This window comes from Tachyglossus aculeatus, chromosome 9, assembly GCF_015852505.1.
Source record: "Tachyglossus aculeatus isolate mTacAcu1 chromosome 9, mTacAcu1.pri, whole genome shotgun sequence".
Lineage (NCBI taxonomy): Eukaryota > Metazoa > Chordata > Mammalia > Monotremata > Tachyglossidae > Tachyglossus > Tachyglossus aculeatus.
In genome coordinates this window covers 27,549,688-27,572,397 of record NC_052074.1, presented here as the reverse complement: position 1 = coordinate 27,572,397, position 22,710 = coordinate 27,549,688, and the positions used below count along the sequence as shown (strand labels likewise).

At 43.4% G+C, this 22,710-nt stretch overlaps 1 protein-coding gene across 2 annotated transcripts in view; it reads right to left on the bottom strand.

Moving 5' to 3' along the window:
• RUNX2 (RUNX family transcription factor 2) overlaps window positions 1-22,710 on the bottom strand; it is a 136,519-nt gene that overhangs the window by 41,232 nt on the left and 72,577 nt on the right. The window contains exon 4 of one of the 2 annotated variants that reach the window (XM_038750980.1): window positions 11,581-11,754. The exons of the other annotated variant lie outside the window; for it this stretch is intronic. Within the exon in view, the coding sequence (XP_038606908.1) occupies window positions 11,581-11,754 (174 nt within the window). The remainder of the gene's footprint in view (window positions 1-11,580; window positions 11,755-22,710) is intronic. 2 annotated transcript variants of the gene reach the window in all.

Genomic DNA, 22,710 nt, shown 5'->3' with positions numbered 1-22,710 from the left:
ACAGATTATTCTTTTTCAGGTATGGCTCTTTACAACATTTGGGGGTCCACCTGTTTAGACGATACGAAAAATATACTGTACTCCACACCCAACCACGATGTTTCATGCTGTTGTTTAACCTTAAAATGCATGCTGTCAGCTCTAGGCTTTATTTACTTCACATTTGGGTAATAAGGTTTGCAGCCTGTGGGGAGGGGGAGGTTAGGTTTTGCTCATGCTATGGCTGAATTTGTAAATTGCCTCAGAGGAAAAAAAGAATGAATTTTGAGGGTCGTGTCCATAAAAACCTGCAAAGACCCCTTAATTATTCTAATTTGGCATTAGAAGACTGGCTTTTCATACTGAGAAAATGACCCCAAAAGAAAAGTGGGGTGGGGGAAGGGAATGGATTTTATTAATCCTATTAATATTTGCCTGAAATAGTTCACATGCTTAGAATGTGGCCTAGTGTTGCCCCCAGCTCCTACAGTGAAAATAATGGACAACTGATTGGCTCGGGTTAATCTCTGAAACTTAAAAATGACTTTTGATATCCTGTCCTGTATCTGGCTAAGTTAAAGTGAACATCTCAAGGCTGAGAAGATTTCCTGGAGCAGTTGTAGGCTACATTAGAGAAAATAAGAAAGGAACTACCCAGAATCAAATGGTTTTAACTTTAGTTATTGGTTAGTGATTTAAGGCAAGAACCAAAATATCCTCATAAATAATACTTTACGGTCAGCTTTTTGTTTGTTTTTTGGAAAAGGAAGAGGCACTGTCTAGCAGCTCTTGGGTGGAGAAAAGACCTCCTTTCATAGTTAGATGCAACTACACTGTAATGTGCAAATAGGGAAAGAGTTTGTTTATTTTTCCCCAGGATCCCTCCCGCTGTTTTATAAGGAACAGCTCTTTCTTTTTCTCAAGCATCACTACACTTTAAAAGTTGGAGTGAGCTCTTAAAATTGAGTTTTCTTGTCATGACAAAAAATTCATCTTTTCAAATCCCTCTCAGCTCTTTCACAGCCAAGCCTTCCAATTTCATTTTTCTTCATTCTTTTCCATTCACCCATAATTTACTTGATGAGATATCTAAATAGCATACATTTAACTGAAGGAGATGAACTAGCATAGACATTTGGTTGGTAAATACCTACAAGAAATACATAGGTACATAAAATATATACCTTTATGGTTCATGGATATTTGAAATTACTTTCTGAGTTAAATTTTAAGGGGATTTTCCCTGAGTTTGCAGTTTACACTAGGGCTTAGCATTGTAAATGGTTAACATAAGCACTCCTTTCATAAATTTGAGGGATACTCGATCATTAAATGTAATGAACTTCTGTGTTTTAACAATTTCAAGGCTAGGTTTGTATAAACTGGCAGTGTTTCAAATCTGAGTGACTGGTAGTTGTTATATCTGATATTGACATACTTCTTTGCCTTGTACCATTAATATAATTCACTATTCAAAAAAAGGGTAAATGATTTTCAGCTGGAGCAAAAAAAATGTTCTCAAAAGCAATCTCATAAAATAAAAGACTTTATTGACATACTCTTTTCATTAGATAAAGATGACAGGAGACAGTATGGCTCAATGCTTAAATCACTGACTTAAAGAGAGTTGAGTTCTAATCCTGATTTTACACCTGACTTAAAAAGTAGGAATGGTAATAGCCCAGTATCAAGGTCTGTTTCTTAAAGATGAGAAGAACCTACAGGAGATATAAAAAAACTACCTCTAAGGGACAACTAAAAGAGTCAGAATTGAGGTGGCCAAGGAGTGATTTGATAACAGTCTTCAAATCCTCTAGCAGTAGGAAGTAGAAGAATCGTGGCCAGGTGTTCTTCATCTTCATTAGAAACACAACAAGAGCAGTCTTGGGTTGCAACCACAGGAATGTGGATTAGATATAAGAAAGAACTACTTTATCATAAGTCTTATTGGTCTTTTCTCCCCCTGCTCCCACTCTTTAGTGATTTTATCATAGAACTTCTGGAAACTCCTTCTTTGGAAAGACATCCTTCTTTCTAGGAGGAATTAAAGTGTAGTCCTCTTTGGTGATAATCTAGTTGATCCCTTGAGGACCCCTTGAGGTTTAATCTGTGATATCCATCACCTCCCAAGGAAAGGAATAGCTAAAGTTTTTTCTTTGTTTTTGTTTTGAAAAATGGCTTAATTCCAAAAAATAATCTGAGTGTCCTCAATTCATCAACTAAAGGCCAAAGAGATAAGATCCTGTCAAGTAAGATTCCATCAGAGAATGACAAGTTTTTTACATTCATAATTGGGATCTTTGAGATGGCAATATATGATTATCATCATCAGAAGGATTTATTGAGTGCTTACTGTATGCAGGGCCCCGTACTGTCTGTTTGGGAGAGTATAATTCAGCAGAGTTAGTTAGACATGTTCCCTGATGTGCTTCTTTGTGGACAAAGAGTTACTTCTGGCAGTTAGCATCAATTCTTAGCTCAGTAGGAGCCATGGACTCTCATGTCCCTGAGCTCAGGAAAGACTTGAGATAGTCGAGCCCCAGTGACTGTAAGGAGTGCTAGAATGGCCCAGGGAAGAGGATGAAGATGCTCTTTAACCACCCAAAGTCGGGGTTAAGGTCACTGTCAGGGCAGGGTGGAGGACCCCGCTCTGTGGCTTACTGATGTTGTGCACTGTTCCTGGATTATTAACAAACAGGAAACTGAAGTTTCTGTCTTCATTTCACCCCCTACTGTTCCAGACAACAAGCCCTGAAATACGATCCCTACCCCCACAAGTCAAGGGGTGGGGGAGGGAGAAGGGTTAAAGAATTTGACCCAAGACCCATTTGACCCAAAAAGAACGTGAGCGTGGTCAGAGCTCCTTGAACGAGCACTGAGGCGAGGGGAGCTACTTGCCGTATAGATGCTCGCCTTTCCTTGCCGGGCAATCCTCCAGATTTCTGTGTGAAAAATGGAGCTGCTCCACCTTGCAGGCAGGATGTGACTAATAAAAACGACTAGAGATAAAAACAGTAAAGGCTGCCCCTGTGTTCAGGAGTTTCCTGCCCAGTGAATAGAGCAAACTGGAAAATGGTCAACGTTTTCCATTTAGACACTAAACATAGACTCCTCCTCGGAGCCAGTGACACACAGACACACACAGACACGCATGCTCCAAATCCAAGCCTCCTGGGAGGCCCAGATACTGCCCATGCCCTCTCCCAGGAGGAGCCAGTAACCTCTGTCATCCTAGTGGAGCCATGCTGGCTGATAAAGGTTTGGGTTGTTTGCTTCTCTTTTTGTCAGAACTGTTTAAAACTATGCCACAGATGGAAGAACACCCTGGAGCTCCTTGGAAATCCCTTTGCAGTCTGTTTATTGCTATATAAAAGCTTGCTAGGGGCCTAACTTGCTCACAAGGTTGAGTTTTGTAGGCTACCCCACGATGGCCAGAATCACGGCATCCGCAGGACTTAATGAACCCCCCACTGTGTGCAGAAGCGGAACACTGTACTAGACCCTTGGGGAACATAAAAAAGATCCCACTCCTTGGATTGAGTCACGCAGCAGGAATCCCCAAAAAGCAAGTCAGCTCTGCAAACATGGTTTCTCCAAGGTCTCAGCAGGTCTTTTTTGGGACAAGACACTGGCTCGCCGAGCCTCAGGTTCCCAAGGAGAGAACTGGGGAAGGTCAGGGACCCCACCTTTCACTCACTCAGCAGTGCTGCTGTAGGAGTGAGTGTGGGTTTGTCAGCCTCTTTGAGTGCCTTGATGGATGGGGCCCAACTAGGCATGCTAAAGCTGTTCTTAAATGTCAATCTAACTTGAATGTTCTCCAGAAGGCTGGAGAGAAGGTAAGGGAGGGTGAGAGGAGCAATTGTCATTAGTCCAACAGCTAAGCAATGGATAGCCTGGGCAATGGCATGGAAGGGGCAGAGAAACAGATTGTTAGTTCCTTGAGGGCAGAGATCGTGGCTACCACGTCTATTGTATTCTATTCTCCCATGTGCTCTGGGTACAGTAAGCCCTCAATAAATAACACTGATTGATTGATGGGGACACTTCAAAAAGGAAGCTACAACAGCCAGTCCCAAAAGCACAGGCCTGGGAGTAGGAAGGACCTAGGTTCTAATCGAGGCTCCGCCATATGTCTGCTGTATGACCTTGGGCAAGTCACTTTATTTCTCTGGACTTCAGTTAACTCAACTGTAATATGGGGGTTAAGTGTGTAAGCCCTAGGTGGGACAGGGCTTAGAACACTGCTTGGTACCTAGTAAGCACATAACAAGTACCATAATAATAATAATTGCTATTATTATTATTACTTCTCTCCCTTCCAGGAGCCCCACCCCTTCCCACAACCATTCTCTCTGGGATGCTACAGAGGCAAACTGCCCACTTTCCAACTTCCCACCTTTCTACCCCAAGAGTAAGAAAGCTGCCACTCACAGGAGGCTGAGGTTGGTTTTGAGAGGGATTGTGGGGGCTCCGGTAGGGTGAACAAACTTGAGGTCCACAATAACTGCCTCCCCAAGTGCCCACTTTGGAGCTAGTTTCGGCTGTAGTCAGACTTGCCTTCTCTCCCTGGAGGTGTATAAATTCCCCAGAGGGAATACTAATTGGCTGTATAGCCAGTAGACACTCAACTGCGAAATGAGGAGGAGAAGAAGGGGAAGGAGATGCTTCAGAGTGTTTCCATGCCATTTTTCCTTTCTGCAAAAGAGCTCCTCTTTAAATGGCATGACGCGCTCTTTTAGCTTTCTGATGTGTACAGGGCAAATTTTCCTTTTACTTTGGCAATGGAGCTCTTGATGTTTGCCCACATCATTTCGGATCATGTAGGGGTCTTTGGGAGTTCTGAAAATCACAGTGTCTTTCAGATGATCAAAGGCCAGGACCCTCCTAGTATTGCTAACCAGAAGCACACTGTCCCTTGCAAAATGGAATCCTCAGGATCTTAGGAAAAAAAAATAAATCCACTCATTTGACTAGCATCTGGAGGGGGTAACACTCTGGTCGAATAAAACAACTCAGCCTGATACAAACAGCTAAAGAAAAATGGGTTTGGGGGTGGGTTGGAGAGGAGGACGGAGCTGCTGAGTTTTACCAAGGCTCAGCAAAAGGCGCACTCGAAAATTCAGTGATTACTAATAGCAGTCCTCCTTTTGTAAACATTTTTGTTATGCATGTGTGGGTGTGAAGAAAAGCAGTGCTTTCGTAAGAATCACTCACAATAGGGCATATCATGCACATGATACTGAACTTCATGCAGAGATCGGCTGAAACAAGTCAGCCGGGTGAGGCCTAAACTAATACACAAACAGCTCCTTCCTGTTTTCACTGCCAGGTAGACTTCTGTGGATCATGAGATGTCAAGTGCTGCCTGCCTTTTTTTTTTCCTTCCATGGCCTGGTGGCATGATGATAAGCAATTTTTGCTTTGAGGGAGGAGGAGAGAATTCCAACCCCTACCTTCTCCCCTACTCCCTCCTCTCTTCCCTTTTCCCACCCAACCTATTCTACTGTGCTTGCCTCAGACTCTTAGGAAAATTAGTACTACAAGTTAGTGGAATGCAACCCAGAGTCCACTGCCTCCAAGACCGACTATCTCAATCATCATCAAGGTAAGAAAAGCAGCCTTATAGTTTTGGGGTTTTTTTCCCCGCATTACAAAGACAACCGCTATCATACCATCACCATACACTTCCACTGAAAGTGTAGGTAGGTTTTCTCAGTGCTTAAATACCAACCAATGAATATCAGATTACATTTCGTTTTCCCTATTCTATCCTGCTCCCTCAAACCGCCACCAACTGCCCCCATATTGGCACTGTAAAGTGAGTATCTGCACAAGCCTGAATTTGCTCCTCCAAATGCCTCTTTCCTTCCTCCCCATATATTAGGGTTTGGGTTTTTTTTCCATTTCAAGTGAATGAGTGTGACTGGTGTGGGGTGACAGACCACATATATGAATACCCCCCCAGCCCCCTGCTGACCCTGAATCCAAATCCCCCACAGGACAGGTCACCCATGCTCGAATCTCTCCACTGGACACTTAAAGAGGAATTAGAGAGAGATATCCGAAGTGTCATCTCCTGTGAAACTTTCCTTATAACCATAATAATAATGATGGCATTTGTTAAGCGCTTACTATGTGCCAAGCACTGTTCTAAGCTCTGGGGGGGATACAAGGTGATCGGGTTTTCCCATGTGAAGCTCACAGGTCTTCATCCCCCTTTTTACAGATGAGGTAACTGAGGCTCAGAGAAGTTAAGTGACTTGCCCAAGGTCACACAGCAGACATGTGGCAGAGCCGGAATTAGAACCCATGACCTCTGACTCCCAAGCCTGTGCTCTTTCCACTGTGCCACGCCAAACAGACATTCAGTGTGAGTAGTAAAGATAATTGTACAGTCCTTCGCAAGACTCGAAGTTCTACTGCACTTAGAAGATGAATATCATTAACGATGCTAACAGTGATAATCTGGTTGGCCACTTTTTTTCCTTGCACAAACTTGCTCTAGGGAAGGAAACAAGGTGTACTGAGCTGTCCAAACTATCTTGGGTGATCTACCCCCCCCCACCCCCCACTTCCCCAACCACACCCATCCCAGCCACGGGTTCACATTCAACATCAACAACCCCTAACAGAAAATGCAGCTCTTCGCTCTGGACCCTTCTGAGTTGTCTTCTCCACCCTGGCTAGGGATGGGCAAGACCCTACAGCTCTTCTCTTCATTCAGCCCTTTACCCCTACCCTTTCCCTTCCTTGTTGCCACAGGTGTGAAAGAGTGGATGGGATGACCAGAGTCAGGAGAGACAATGTCGGAGAAAAAATCATTGCAAAAGTCAATACCAGATAACCCCTGGGATAGAATACGGACCCACTGTAGGTGAAAAGCACATAAGAGGCTCAACTTCCTATTTTCTTGGTGTTGTGGTGAGATGAATGAGGTGTCCAACTTTCTCGTGACTTAATAGTTATGGAGCCATAGTGGCTGGACAGTTCATAAGAGCAAAACATCCAAACATTCGGAACCTGCCCACAAGGAGCTAATTTTCTCTACTATGATGACCTCGTTTTGTTTTCCAGTTTGCTTTTTAAAGAACCCTAAAATCTCATTTGTTGAAAAAGTGAATCTCAGCAGAGAGGAGTTTTTTTTCAGGAGACTAAATTAACCAGAACATAGATGAGCCAGTTTCTCCACTGCAGCTCTCCATGAAGTTTTACAAAGGTTCCTGCAGGGAACTCACTCTTCAAAACATCACCATCTGACTGAAAAAAACCATGAAACTAGAATAACCAAATACAAGTAGCCCTTGAGATGACTCTTCCTCACTAATACACACACACACACACACACACACACACACAGAGAGAGAGAGAGAGAGAGAGAGAGAGAGAGAGAGAGAAACTCCGCCCTACCAGTCATTCTGACTACTTCTGCCCAAGATTTCAAAATGTTAAGTTCAGGGAGTTTTTCTCTGACCTTAGAAATTAGTAAAGCACTGGCAAAAGAGAAAAAGAAGAACTAGGGTATTAAACCACGGGCCTTTGAGAGTTGTTATTTTAACACCTCAAGTCACAAATAAACTATAGATCGGTAGCTTCCATAGTGGTGATGGAGTATGAAACCTCATTTAACTCCCCTTTCTGGTTCCTACGGCTTTGCAGTTGAGATTCCACCACTCATACTGACCATATTCTTACATTATCACTACTGGCTCTTTCCATCCAAAAGACACTCATCTTCTTACTGATTTCATTTATTTTTTTTTACCCTCATTTCACATTAAGGAATCGTGTGATTGCTCGTACATTAATAGGATGGAAATCTGAGACACAAGCAATCCAGCCGGGCTTTGCTTTTTCTGAAAAGATTAAGCTACCAAATGTTTCCCTGCAGGCACAGCAGAGCAGATCCTGACCATCATGAATTCTATAAGGCGCTACCCTCCGTTAGCTCTTTTCTGAGATAAAACAAATGAAGCCCCACAAACTGAAAATTACACTACAGCAAAGGAACCCCCACAATTTAATACTAACACTGCATTAAAAATCAGCTATCCAATAATGAAACTGAATAAAGACATGCAAAATTGCAATAGCAGCTACATACTGTACTGTAGCTCCCTCTGGACTCAAATGGGAGTTAACCAGGCTTTTAAATACTATTTAAGCTTAATCATGTAATAATAATCATAACAATTCATTCATCCATTCATTCAATCGTATTTACTGAGCGCTGTGTGCAGAGCACTGTACTAAGCGCTTGGGAAGTACAAGTTGGCAACATATAGAGATGGTCCCTGCCCAACAGCGGGCTCACAGTCTAGAAGAGGGAGACAGACAACAAAACAAAGCATATTAACAAAATAAAATAAATAGAATAGTAAATATGTACAAGTAAAATAGAGTAATAAATATGTACAAACATATACACAGGTGCTGTGGGGAGGGGAAGAAGGTAGGGTGGGGGGGATGGGGAAGGGAAGAGGAAGGAGGGGGAAGAGGAAGGAGGGGGCTCAGTCTGGGAAGGCCTCCTGGAGGAGGTGAGCTCTCAGTAGGGCTTTGAAGGGAGGAAAAGAGCTAGCTTGGTGGATGTGCGGAGCAGGGGAGGACGTGGGCCGGGGGTCGACGGCAGGACAGGCGAGAATGAGGTACAGTGAGGTTAGTGGCAGAGGAGCAGAGGGTGCGGGCTGGGCTGGAGAAGGAAAGAAGGGAGGTGAGGTAGGAGGGGGTGAGGTGATGGACAGCCTTGAAGCCGAGAGTGAGGAGTTTTTGCCTGATGTGTAGGTTGATTGGTAGCCACTGGAGATTTTTGAGGAGGGGGAGTAACATGCCCAGAGCATTTCTGCACAAAGATGATCCAGGCAGCAGTGTGAAGTATAGATTGAAGTGGGGAGAGACAGGAGGATGGGAGATCAGAGAGGAGGCTGATGCAGTAATCCAGTCGGGATAGGATGAGAGATTGAATGAGCAGGGTAGCAGTTTGGATGGAGAGGAATGGGCGGATCTTGGCGATGTTGCGGAGGTGAGAGTGGCAGTTTTTGGTGACGGATTGGATGTGAGGGGTGAACGAGAGAGCAGAGTCGAGGATGACACCAAGGTTGCGGGATTGTGAGACGGGAAGGATAGTAGTGCCGTAAATAGTGATGGGAAAGTCAGGGAGAGGGCGGGGTTTGGAAGGGAAGATAAGGAGTTCAGTCTTGGACATATTGAGTTTTAGATGGCGGGTAGACATCCAGATGGAGATGTCTTGAAGGCAGGAGGAGACATGAGCCTGAAGGGAGGGAGAGAGAGCAGGGGCAGAGATGTAGATTTGGGTGTCATCAGCATAGAGATGATAGTTGAAGCCGTGGGAGCAAATGAGTTCACCAAGGGAGTGAGTGTAGATAGAGAACAGAAGGGGACCAAGAACTGACCCTTGAGGAACCCCTACAGTAAGGGGATGTGAGGGGGAGGAGGAGCCCGCAAAAGAGACTGAGAATGAATGGCCGGAGAGATAAGAGGAGAACCAGGAGAGGACAGAGTCTGTGAAGCCAAGGTTGGATAGCGTGTTGAGGAGAAGGGGGTGGTCCACAGTGTCAAAGGCAGCTGAGAGGTCGAGGAAGATTAGGATAGAGTAGGAGCCGTTGGTTTTGGCAAGCAGGAGGTCATTGGTGACCTTTGAGAGGGCAGTTTCAGTGGAATGTAGGGGACGGAAGCCAGACTGGAGGGGGTCGAGGAGAGAGTTGGTGTTGAGGAATTCGAGGCAGCGGGTGTAGAGGACTTGTTCAAGGAGTTTGGAAAGGAATGGTAGGAGGGAGATAGGGTGATAACTAGAAGGGGAGGTGGGGTCAAGAGAGGTTTTTTTTAGGATGGGGGAAATGTGGGCATGTTTGAAGGCAGAGGGGAAGGAACCAGTGGAGAGTGAGCGGTAATAATGCAGAACCTCAATAGGAATAAAACAAGGGATGTTAACTATCTGGTGTATTGCACTCTGCAGAAATGGTTTTGTTTTCAGAGACCAGTGATACACTGGAATGGTTATTGGGAAATAATGGCAAATACTAATGATATATAATTATTGTTATTATTAATATTATTCATTTTATTATTTTGTCTCATTGTCAGCCTAAAATATAGCAGTAATCATAGCCATAAAATAATGATAACCATGGTATTTGTTAGACACTTATAAGAAATGTTAGGATAGCCTCTCCTGGGTCAAATAATCATTCAGCCATTTAAACAAAATGTAATGTTATAGTTCTTTTCTCCTTGGTTGATTCCGATTTAGGGAATTTAACTTGGGCATTTATGTTCAAGGGAAATTATGAAGGGAATTGGCTGGAAGCACTGTCTTTCACTCTCTTTAACCTAAGGATTTGGAGACTAGTAAGTGGAGAGGGAAGAGTCTGGGGAGTGGCACCTTTGTAGACAAAGGTGGGGCTAATGGAAATACTGGAAGATGGTGAGATTTTGTCTGTGGGCCTGACAAGTGTTTGACAAGACTGCCATAACTAAGGATGAAGAAAAAAAGATCCTTCAGGACAAAAACCGGCTGCAAACTCTAAACCCAATCCAAGCAAATAAATATCTTCAATCATGGTATTTATTGAGAGCTCATTATGTGCTGAACACTGGTAGGTCAAATGCTAAAAAGGGTTTCTGCCCAGGAGTTACTGATCCTTAGATTTTAGAAATAGCTTTTGACATTCAGACCATTGTTTCCCATAGGTCTTATTTAATTATTTGTATTTTTCCTCTGACCCTTTGGGGGTTTGCCCATCCTAAGGTGCTTAGGAATTCTCGAAAAATTAGGCTATTCCCACATTACCATAACCTAAAACATATCCTCAGACCAAGCTTAAGAAGAATTTGCTTCGAACAAGTGTCAGGCAGAGAGCTAGGGGTCATACTGAACCACAAGCTCAATATGAATCCACTGTTGAAAATGCAAACAGAATTCTGGGTATAGGCAAAGAAGTGAAACATGTCAACCACAAGTTACATATGAGTCAGAAATGAATTCTAGCTGAACAATGGGTCACTCACTAGCTCTTCATTATAACTGCCACTCAAAGATCCCCATTGGCCTACACCAATTCCCAAGGCTGACTTTATGACATAGTTAAACTCTTAGCATTGAACAAAAGCTAAAAATTGAAGCAGCAGGCTATTCCTGCTCTTTTGGCCAAAGGAACAAAAACTGACCAAATCACATAGGTTGTGAGCCCCTAGAGGGACAGACAGGGGCCATGCCTATTCCCACTTGTATACTCTTTCCCAGGACTAATTCCAGTGCTCTGCACACAGTAAGTACTGATTAAATACTATTACTACCACACGCTCCCAAAGGGTATCTCTACTGTCATTCCACCACTGTGCAGATGCATATTTCTGCAGGGCATGAGGTTGGCAGGAATTTCACCGAATTCCCTCCCCAGATTTACTGAATAGCGTCAAATCCTTTTAAAATCACGAATTAACATTTGCAGATCTGGGTGTTTCAGAAGCACACCCGCTTAGCAGTGCCAAGAGCTTTTCAGTTTGGGAACACATCTCATTCCACAGCCCCATCTCCCCATGTCTACCATAGTCTATGCAAGTCAAACCTATAGTTCTATCTCTTACCTGTAATCTGACTCTGTCCTTGAGGATTAAAAGGACTTGGTGCAGAATTCAGGGAGGGCCGTGGGTTCTGAGTCGGGACACCTACTCTCATACTGGGATGAGGAATGCGCCCTAAATCACTGAGGCGTTCAGAGAACAAACTAGGTTTAGAGTCATCAAGCTTCTGTCTGTGCCCTGGAAACAGCAAATCATAAAATAAAAGATTATTAATATGACTGAACAATGACCATATCAAATAAATATTATAAATGTATATATAAATATATAAATATAGATGGAGTATCTGTAAAAACTAGTAAAACTAACAAGTCTATATTGATAAAATGCCTCCTGTCTCAAAGTGCTTATCAAGCTTTATTTGGAGGCAAGTACTATTATTTCCATTCTATCAATCCATCAGTTGTATTTATTGAGCGCTTACTGTGTGCAGAGCACTGTACTAAGCGCTTGGGAGAGTACAGTATAACAGAGTTGGTAGACGCGTTCCCTGCCCACAATGAAGCAGCATGGCCTAGTGAACAGAGCACGGGCCTGGGAATCCGAAGGATCTGGGTTCTAATCCCGGCTCCGCCACCTGTCTGCTGTGTGACCTTGGGCAACTCGCTTCATTCACTTCACTTCTCTGGGCCTCAGTTCCCTCACCTGTAAAACGGGAATTAAGACTGTGAGCTCTATATGGGACAGGGACTGTGTCCAACCTGATTGGCGTGTATCTACCCCAGCGCTTAGAACAGTGCTTGACACATAGTAAGCGTTTAACAAATACCGTTATTATTAATGAGCTTGCAGTTTAGAGGAGCTTACATTCTAGAGGAGAAAAAAACCAAAAATATTGAGAGACTGCCTGCAGGAAACACATCATCCCCAGGTCTCCTGGCTCCTACTATTCTCTCCTCTGAACTATGATGCCCCTATTTCTGGGCCATAAACAGAGCCAAGATGTGGTCTTTATGAAAAATTGACAGGAGGAGCTGAAGGCTCAGAGTCTTCTGCATGTAAGACACTGCTCTTGGCATTTCCTGCTTCTGGGATAAATATGGCGCACTATCATGATACAGGCAGAATGGCTTATGGAAAAGAGAATGTAATTAACAAAGGTATTTTCCAAGAAGTGTCCAAGCTTTTTTTTTCCCTTTTGAGTTGAAACTATATTTTATGCGTCATCTCTGTAGCCTTTTATCAAAGACTAATACTGAAAACTGTGCTCTTACAAGGGGAATAATGTGTGCGTGAGGGGAAAGAAGAAAAAGATGAAGTATGATTAAACCCACCCTTCTATATTTCTCACTTCTTTCCACTTACCAGAGACAGGAGAAAAGAGAAAATTGTATTGAACTCTCTCCCATGTTATATTGCAAACTCCTTGAGGGTAGGAATAAAGTCTACAAATTCTATTGTATTTCCCCAAGTTCTCAGTTCAGTGACCTGCACCATTAAGCACTCTTAAATCTATGGATTGACTGATTCTCTTTCCAAAAACCGAGTAATAATACTTTACATTTGTACAGCACTTTGATTTTTCTAAATCATTTGTATTTGAGTGCTTACTGTAGTGCTTTCACATTGCTCATCTCTTTTTGTCCCCACATTTCTGTGAGGTAGGGAGAGGTAGTTAAGATTCCATTTTACACATGAGGAAACTGAAGCACACAAAGGTTAAGTGACTTGCCAAGGTCTCACAGTGGACAAGTAGCAGATCTGGGATTAAACCAAAATTTGCCAATTCCCAGACCCAACCAAGCCCATTCTAGTAGCCCCCACTGTCTCCCTAATAGAAAGTCAGCTAAAGCAAATAATGAATGGGGAGAACAGGAGCAGTAGCTTCTGAAAATAGAATCCTATCCAATAGACATTACGGCTATTTTAGTCTGCAAAAATAGTGTGTGGTAGTGGTAGGGTTCTTTTGACTATTGCTTTTCCCCTCAAAGTGAGACCTTGGGGGTCTTGTGTAGGGGACGTTTTCCAAAAGGCATGCTGCTTTTCCTCCTGAAAATCAGCCTCCAGTGAACGTTAATACACATCCCACAGTGGGAGTATGGCTCTGAGGACAGACCAAACTGAGACTGAATCCAACAGAAAATACACACATGGGTTTTTTGCCTGGGGATTTCTCTTTTCTGCCTGGGCTAACAACTGTCGGACAGGAAATCTTACCAATAGCCCTCCCCTCAGCCATATCTAGGGAGGCATATTTGGGAAGCAAGAGTAATTAAAAAAATGAAAAGGCAAAAGAGACAGGGCGGGCAGAAGCTGAGGCTGCAGCCATCCATCAATCAATGGTATTCATTCATTCATTCAATCATATTTATTGAGCGCTTACTGTGTGCCAAGCACTGTACTAAGCACTTGGAAGACTATAATACAATAAATAGATTCCCTACCCCCAGTGAGCTTAGTCATTTATTGAGCACTTACTGAATGCAGAGCACTGTACTAAGCCCTTGGGAATGACACAAGTCTCCTTCTCTACTAAGGTCTGCGGAGCAGTCCTTTCCCACCAAATCCACCATCATGAGGAAGCTTCACCCCACAGGAAACAGGCCAAGAGAAATAAAAGCTGCACATCAGGGCTCTCTCTCCATTAAGACTCTGGCGTCTGTCTGTGGGACAGTGCCTCTCTCCCCCAGACAATAGCCCTAAGTCCCTTGAATGAGAAAACCCCAAGTTTGTTGTCAGGCTGGAGAAGCAGCATGGCTTACTGGCTACTGGGTTCTAGTCCCAGCTCTGCGACAATTCTGTTGTGTGACCTTGGACAACTCGCTTCACTCACTTCACTTCTTTGGGCCTCAGTTACCTCACCTGTAAAATGGGGATTAAGACTGTGAGCTCCATATGGGACATGGACTGTGTCCAACAGGATAAATTTGTACTTACCCCAGTGCTTAGAACAGTGGTGGCACATAGTAAGTACTTAACAAGTACCATTATTATTATTATTATTACTATTAGATTCCCAAATTTTTCCTTCTATAATCCTAACACTAAAGAAGGAGGGGTTGTTTTTTTAGACTGTTTTAGGTATCCTGGGTATTTCTCTAGCCAAGAGGGCAACTGAATTCTAAATTTTAAAGGAACCGCATGGATGTACTTTTTGTGTGCTTGTTGTCTAAGATTCTTGAAGCTGCTCTGAAGGATTTATGCTACCTGGACAGTGTGTAGTTTAGGTGTGAAATTACAGCAGGCTTTTTTTTTAATCCTCCCTAAGCTGAAAGGAGACTCCTATGAAGGTTTCACACCTACAGAGTTCGGCATTCAGAAGCCATCATTTTCCAACTCCTGTAGTTCTGTGGTATTATCAACCATATGGGCCAAAACCTCAGTGAATTTTTTTCAATCTTTTGTCAGAATGGTCTCATCCAGCTTCCTCCCCTATTCCTGAATAAGGCCAGGGTCTAGCTGGGCCTCATGGCTCTCCCGGCAAGGGAAGGAAAGAAAATGCATGACGAACCTTATCAGCCTCTCTTTTTTTTTTTTAATTGTTAAGCATTTACTATGTGCCAGGCACTGTGCTAAGCACTTGGGCTAGCTTCACCCTGAACTGTTTTGTTTCTTGCCCATGTTTCAAATAAAAATGGTAGCTACACATGCCTACTCAGGGATTGATGGGATTGGTGAGAAAATCAAGTTCAGATATATACTAGACCCAAAGTCCTTGAAGGCAGAAAAGGAAGAAGACCACAAACGATCATCCATAAGGCAACTAACTGTATAATGTGGGTTGACCAAACATTGCCTGCACCTAAGAAACATTGCTCTGTTCCCTCTCACTCCTGAAGGACCATCCGCTCCATCTTACGCCCTGGATGCTTAAGTCTGGTTAGCAGATCCACTGGATCCCATGGGAGTCCACAGGAGCTAGGGACATCCAGTCAGACCCCAGCACCATCCCTTTGTTTGTCCCCAGGTCATCAAACTAAAAGTCATTTGCAGTATGGCCTAGTGGATAGAGTAGGAGCCTGAGAGTCACACAGATCTGGGCTCTAATCCTGATTCTGCCACTTGTCTGATGGGTGACCTTGGTCATGTCTCTTCACTTCTCTGTGCCTCAGTTACCTCATCTGTAAAATGGGGACTGAGACTGACAGCCCTATGCGGGACAGGGACTGTATCCAACCTGGTTATCTTCTATCTAACCAATGCTTAGTACAGTGCCTGGCATGTAGTAAGCGCTTAACAAATACCACAATCATTATTATAAAAGTGACAGAAGACAGGAGACAGGAGGACAGAAAAGCTGGTAGACAGATCATCTGGTTCAACCCAAAGTGTGTATCTGTTAAACCTGATTCTCGTTTGGTGATTCTTTCCCAAATGCTCACCTTGCCCCCTCCCCCTAACCCCTGAACTGCCCTGACTTGATGCTGCAGTTCCCTCTCTTTCCACTCCTTTCTTTCCTTAGCACTTGCAGAAGATTAAAACCAGCAATCAGAGTTGGTAGAGATGATACTTTTGTTGGTGACTCACCCCCAAACTACAAGAAGGAATAGTGGGAGGGAGTGGAAGGAGGCAAATAAGAGAAGGAGCATCTTGTTCATCAGTCACCTTCTAGATTGCCACCCCTGCATACCCAACTGACACAACTTCTGCTTGACAACAGCTTCCAGCGGATCTGGGGGTTTAGAGATGGTGGGGCCAATGATAGTCATTGCCCCCCGCTCCCTACCTACAGCTATCGCTCCAACCAGGTTGGAAATTGAATATTCAGAAACGGCAGAGAAGCCAGATGTTGAGGCTGCATTTCCAAACTTTCAGAAGTCTTTTTGGAAATCAGACAAGAATGTCTGGGTCAATTTCATTTGGGTGGCAGAGCCCGTTGTTGGGTAGGGACCATCTCCATATATTGCCAATTTGTACTTCCCAAGCACTTAGTACAGTGCTCTGCACACAGTAAGCGCTCAATAAATACGATGGCTGAATGAATGAATCCCAAGAGGTAGAAATGCTGAAGAGCCTAGACAAGTTTGCCCTGAAAGAAGCTGTAGAAAGTATCCCCATTACATAATAATAACTGTATTTGTTAAGCGCTTATTATGTGCCAGGCACTGTTCTAAGCCTTGGGGTGGATACAAGCAAATCGGGTTGGACACCGTCCCTGTCCCACGTGGGGCTCACAGTCTCGATCTCCATTTTACAGACGAGGTGACATGCTCAGAGAAGTGAAGTAATGTGCCCAAAGTCACACAGCAGACACATGGCGGTGTCAGGATTAGGACCCAGGACCTTCTGACTCCCACGCCCATACTCTATCCTCTATGCCATGCTGCTTCTCTAAGATATACCTAACATCTAAGATAGGTTCTAATGTGAAAATACTGAGCTGCCTAGTGGAATAAAATCAGCTGTGTTTTCTTTTGGGCTTTTTTTTAATGGTATTTTTTAAGTTCTTACTTTGTGCCAGGCACTGCACTAAGCACTGGGGTAGATACAAGGTAATCAAGTTGGACAAAGTCCATGTCCTGCATGGGACTCACGGTCTTAATCCCCATTTTACAGATGAGGTGACTGAGGCACAGAGAACTGAAGTGACTTACCCAAGGTCTGAGAGTTGAAAGTGGAAGAGCCTGCTAGTAATGCCCCACCAAAGCAAAAATAGTTTAGAAGTCTGTCCTTCCACTTTCTTCTCCAATTACAATTTAAATATGGTGTAAACATCACAAAATTGTTCATATTTGCCCATAAGTGGCACTGGGCAGGGGGCTTTTTCAGTATCCAATGGCAGATTTTTGGTTGAATCCATTGAGAGTCCCCTCTAAACACACACACACCACCCCAACATCTGTGGCTGATCCACAAGTTTCACTGGGTTCGACGGTTCATTACCACTTTTGATCACTCACTCACTCACTCACTCAATCGTATTTATTGAGCACTTCCTGTGTGCAGAGCACTGTCCTAAGCGCTTGGGAAGTACAAGTTGGCAACGTATAGAGACAGTCCCTACCCAACAGTGGGCTCACAGTCTAAAGGAGTGGGCTCACAGTCTAAAAGTCAATCAATGAATCAATCAAAAAATGGTGTTTATGGAGTGCTTACTGCATGCAGAACAATTTACTAAGGACTTGGGAGATTACAATATAACAGAGTTGTAGACATATTCCTTCCCCACAACTAGCTTACGGTCTAGAGGATGCCTTTTGCAAACTACTGCCGTTCTTTAGAAAATGGACAATGCTGGGAGAAGTCTTGAGCCTCACATCTCTGCTCAGTGGCTGTGGGCTAGAGGTTTGGCCTCCAGAATGTGGTCCTTGCCTGCTGAAGCTGCAGAGCAGGATGTGGGGAGATGATGGGGGGGATGGAGAAGCTGGGCTTTGAATAGTACTTTTGTGAAGAGCAGACCAGTACTGGACTATTAGTGGACCAGTATGACCATAGTCTAAAGGTTTGCAACACCCTGAAATGCATTATCAAGGCATTGCACGGAATCTCCCCCTGAAATGAGAAGATGGAGGAATGGGCCCAGAGACTTGCCCTTCTTGACCCTATAACTGAACACATGAAATGCGACACTGGATCAGCCTGAATTTGATCGATCAATGATATTTATTGAATGCTTACTGTGTTAAGACTATAAGCTCTACACTATAAGATTCTAGACTCTAAGCTCATTATAAGCCGGGAGCGTATCTGCCAATTCTATTACTCTCCCAAGTGCTTAGTACTGTGCTCCACACACAGTAAATGCTTGGTAAATACCACTGATTGACTGATTGGTTGATGATGATGATGGTATTTGTTGAGCGCTTACTATGTGCAAAGCACTGTTCTAAGCACTGGGGAGGCTACAAGGTGATCAGGGTGTCCCACGTGGGGCTCACAGTCTTCATCCCCATTTTACAGATGAGGTAACTGAGGTCCAGAGATGTTAAGTGACTTGCCCAAAGTCACGCATCTGACAGTTGGCGGAGCCAGCATTTGAACCCATGACCTCTGACTCCAAAGCCCGTGCTCTTTCCACTGAGCCACGCTGCTTCTCCAAGGTTGCACAGCACTGTACTAAGCACTTGGAAGAGGACAATACAACTGAGTTGGTAGACACATTCCCTGCCCACGAGTGGATTAATGCTGTTCTCACTTTCTATTTTCTTTTTAAAAGTAATGTTGGGAATTGGGCAAGGAGTATTTCAGTAAACGTAGCTGCAGGGATACTATAATTTTTCCCTGGGCCTAGGGCTGTGGGAAGTAGTAAAGACACATGGACAAGACAAGAATGTAACGAGTAACAGTGGTCAACGCGTCAAGTCCAGGAAAAATTATGGGGGCTGGCAAAATTTATAGTGCCCCGGAGATCTATTTGAAGATATTAGCAGAGTTGTATAACGAGGTAGAACCCATAAGGTGGGTTCAGGAGCATGCATTCCTTCTTTTTCAAATTGTGAATTTATGACCCCGCCTGGGCCCTGGGGAATTGTTTTACTACAATATGAAGCCAAGTCAAAATGGGTCTCCCATTTTTCACTTATGACAAATAAAATCCGTAACACCAAACCACATTACAGCTACACTTGAGTGATGAGCCAGGAGAATAAGACGTGCTTAAGCCGAAGGCCGCCAGGAAATTCTTATTGAACAAGGGAATGAGAAGATGAAAGGAAGCAACCTGACTTAAGTAGAAGATGGAGCACCTCACAGTGGAGAGAGAGCTAAAGATCATATCCAAATACCCAAAGAGAATAAACCCCAAAGAGAAATAAGGCAAAAAGAATGGGAAAATGCATGCAATCTATTTCAGGCTCTTTAGACAAAAGCTGTCTTTCATCTTGATGCTGATATATGCCTCTGCTGACAGAAAAATTCCTTATCCCTTGAGACTAGGCTAGCTCAAGCTATATTTCTCTGTCTCCAGCTCTGTTCGCAATTTATTTCTTGAAAATTTCAGCTCTCCTCCATCAGCATGCCTTGGGAAAAAAGAAAACCCTCTCCCAGAATAGTAGTATCTTCTCTGAGGGGCCATCTAGCCTCTCTATCTTCCACCCTACAGCAGGTTACTTAAGTAACCCTACTGGTTTAAGTCAAAGCTTTCCTGTGCTCTCAAGTCTTTTGGCACTGGTATGTGCTCTCAGTAACTTCTGAGCCATGCCGACAGTCACTCAATTAGTTTCAGATCTTGAGAGAGCGGTGTTGATCCTGGAGGGGGAAATGATGTTCAAAAGCTTGTTTTTTAAAACGTTTTCAGAAAGAGGAAAAAAAAAAATTCCCCTCAAAAGTTGAGTGTTTTTGGCTGAATGTGACTTTTGTTACAACAAAGCCATGTGCAAAAGAGTAAAGCGTGATCAAAGGTCACCACATTCACACATCCATGGGCTTGAGAGCAGAGGCTCGTGGGATGGGGGAAGGGGGGACAAGGGGGTTTAGCACTAAGCAGTGATCTAGCCAGCCAGTCAATTCTGCCCCCATCCAGTAACTTTAATCCTAATGTGACTCAGAGATTTAAAGGTTTTGAGAATGACTACATAACAGCTCCTCTGCTCCAGCAGCTAGTAGAAGCCCCAGCTTACCTAATAATCTCCCTAATTCCAAAACCGTACATCATGAATTTGCTAAATTAGACAGAGGTGCCAATCCAGTCTGGGAACTAAGAAAACAATGGTGGCTTTATCTCTCCATTGCTCACGCCAATTTACCACACTTGTTAAGTTTATTGAGCAAGGCAAAACAACCTGAGACGTCTACCTAGCTGTCTTAAATTGCCTCACTTCCCTATTAAAACATTTATCCAGGGCCCTCTTGCTGACAGTTCCTAAGTCAAGGATCAGAAAGTTTCTGGACATTTTCTGTGGAGAGCTCTTGCTTATAAATCCCCCTGTCCTCCCTGCTGTGTGATCTTAGGTGAGTCACTTAACTTTTCTGTGCTTCAGTTTCTCCATTTGTAAAATGTAGATTCAATATCTGTTCTCCTTCCTACTTAGACTGTGAGTCCCATGTGGCACAGGGACAATGTCCCATCTAATTCTTGTATCTTTCCAGAGCATAGTACAGTGTCTGGCACTTAACCCCTTAAACAAAACAGAATTATTATTATTATTATTTTTATAACCATAGCCCAAGTTGACTAAACTGAAGAGCATACTGAAGATCAATCTTTTTAAATTGTCCTTTTCTTACAAAAGGACCTCTTACAGGTTTTAATAAATGTCAATTTCTGCCACTAACCTATACCAAATGGGAAATGTGTCCAGCAATCTGTTACATCGATTCACCCCCCTCTTCTAGACTATACGCTCATTGTGGGAGGGGAATGTATCTGTTGTGCTATTGGTACATTTATTCACCCAAGCATAACTTAGTACAGTGCTCTGCACACAATAGTGCTCAATTAAATACTACTGGCTGACTGACTGCTCAGTACAGTACTCTGCACACATTATGTGTTCAATAAACACAACTGATTGATCGATTTTTGTACCTAAGTCCATCATGAAAATTCACCTCGGGGCTCCATTTTATACAGCAAGTAAACAATAAATGACTGAATCAACTTCCATGAGGGAGAGAGAGCACATCAAAATAATAGATAAGTGGCATGTCTAAGTGGCAAAAAGCAGCTAATAAACACAACCTGTGCCATGCCCAAGTCCAGGTTACCTTACGCCATGGTGATACTTTTTCAATCTATGTTTATGAGTCTGAAGAAACTGCTGATCCCATTCTTCAATCATCAAATTATTTCTCTCACAGAATCATTAATCCATGGGCTGGGTGAAACTCTTCCTTGTCCACCCAGTCCACCCACCTGCCTTTCCCCACCTAAATTATTCCAAACAAATTGGACTCTGTCCTAGTCACACAATGTCCTTTGGCCATTTTTTTCTTCAGATGGACGTGAGGGGAGAAGTCTGGTTCATAATGCTTCCCCTCACACACACGAATCATGCTTCTCCTGTCCATCGAGTCACCTTTCATTATGCTATTTAAATGCTGTGCTAACCAGCTACTGAGGTGTGAACCGGTAGAGCCTGCAAGATAGTCTTGTCCCATGGAAGGGATTTAGTTCCTTTTCTTAAAATGTATACCCACCACGAACTTCCGTAAAGACCTTCTCCCTCCATGTTTCCCATGATTTTTCTTGTTCCTTTATTTAAATATTCCTGATCTGTTGCCCCCTCCTATAGTCACCCAGTGAAATATCTTGAAGCCAATGTATTGGTTGGGACAAAAGCCCGGGGGGCAAAGAGGACAGATTACAGGGAGAGGCAAGAGGGGAAAAAGAATAAAGAAACTGTGAGAGCAGATATTTAGACCTGCTGACCACTTCAAAAGCCTCCTAGTTATGAAGGGGTCTGGATCTCCAAGGAGCTAAGGATGACACTGACCTAGAGCTGTGTAATCTTCTTCAGATTAGGCCTAATTGTGAGGAATTGTTATTACTAATGATAATAATAACAAAGAGTACAACTGTGTTATTTGTTAAGTGTTATTTGCCAAGCACTGGCGTAAGCTTGGAGGTAGATACAAGATATTTAGGTCGGACAGAGCCCCTTTCCTACTTAGTTGAGAATCAAACTGTCCCTGCCACTGTGTGGTGATGAGACAAAGGTCAGAAGACCAAATTTAGATTAGGTAATAGAAAAGAATTTCCCACAGCAGGATTCAATCACTTTAGAAATGGTTGTTGGGAAAGGCTGCTTGCCGAATCATCATTTATTCAAAAGCCACTATCTGTCCCCGTCCACAAATGCTATTTCTGGAGAAGTTCAATGAGATGGGCTCAATAACTGACTTTGGGTCCTAGAAGTTTTAAGGTTTTGAGAGTCAGCACCCAACCATTCTAATGACTGACTTAGTTACCATCAAAGGGAACTCTCTGTACTTCATCCCAGAACTCAAAAAGTACATCAGATGTGAAGACGACAGCTTGAGTTCTACATCGCTTTAAAGAGGTTAAAAATAAAGCCATTAATCAATCACCACCCAGAAATGGTTGCATGCTGGATCTTCCCAAACAGCATTCCAAAAATGAGCCAACACAGCTTCTATTTACCGAGTCCATCTCAATATAAATATTGATTTCCCAAAAAAAACCCCATATGACTGTGCATCTTCAAGAACCCTTATTCAGTCTCCACCACTGAGTCAGACGCACGATGTGAGACTCAAAGTTCATGGGGACAGAGGGGAAAAAGCTTTTCACCC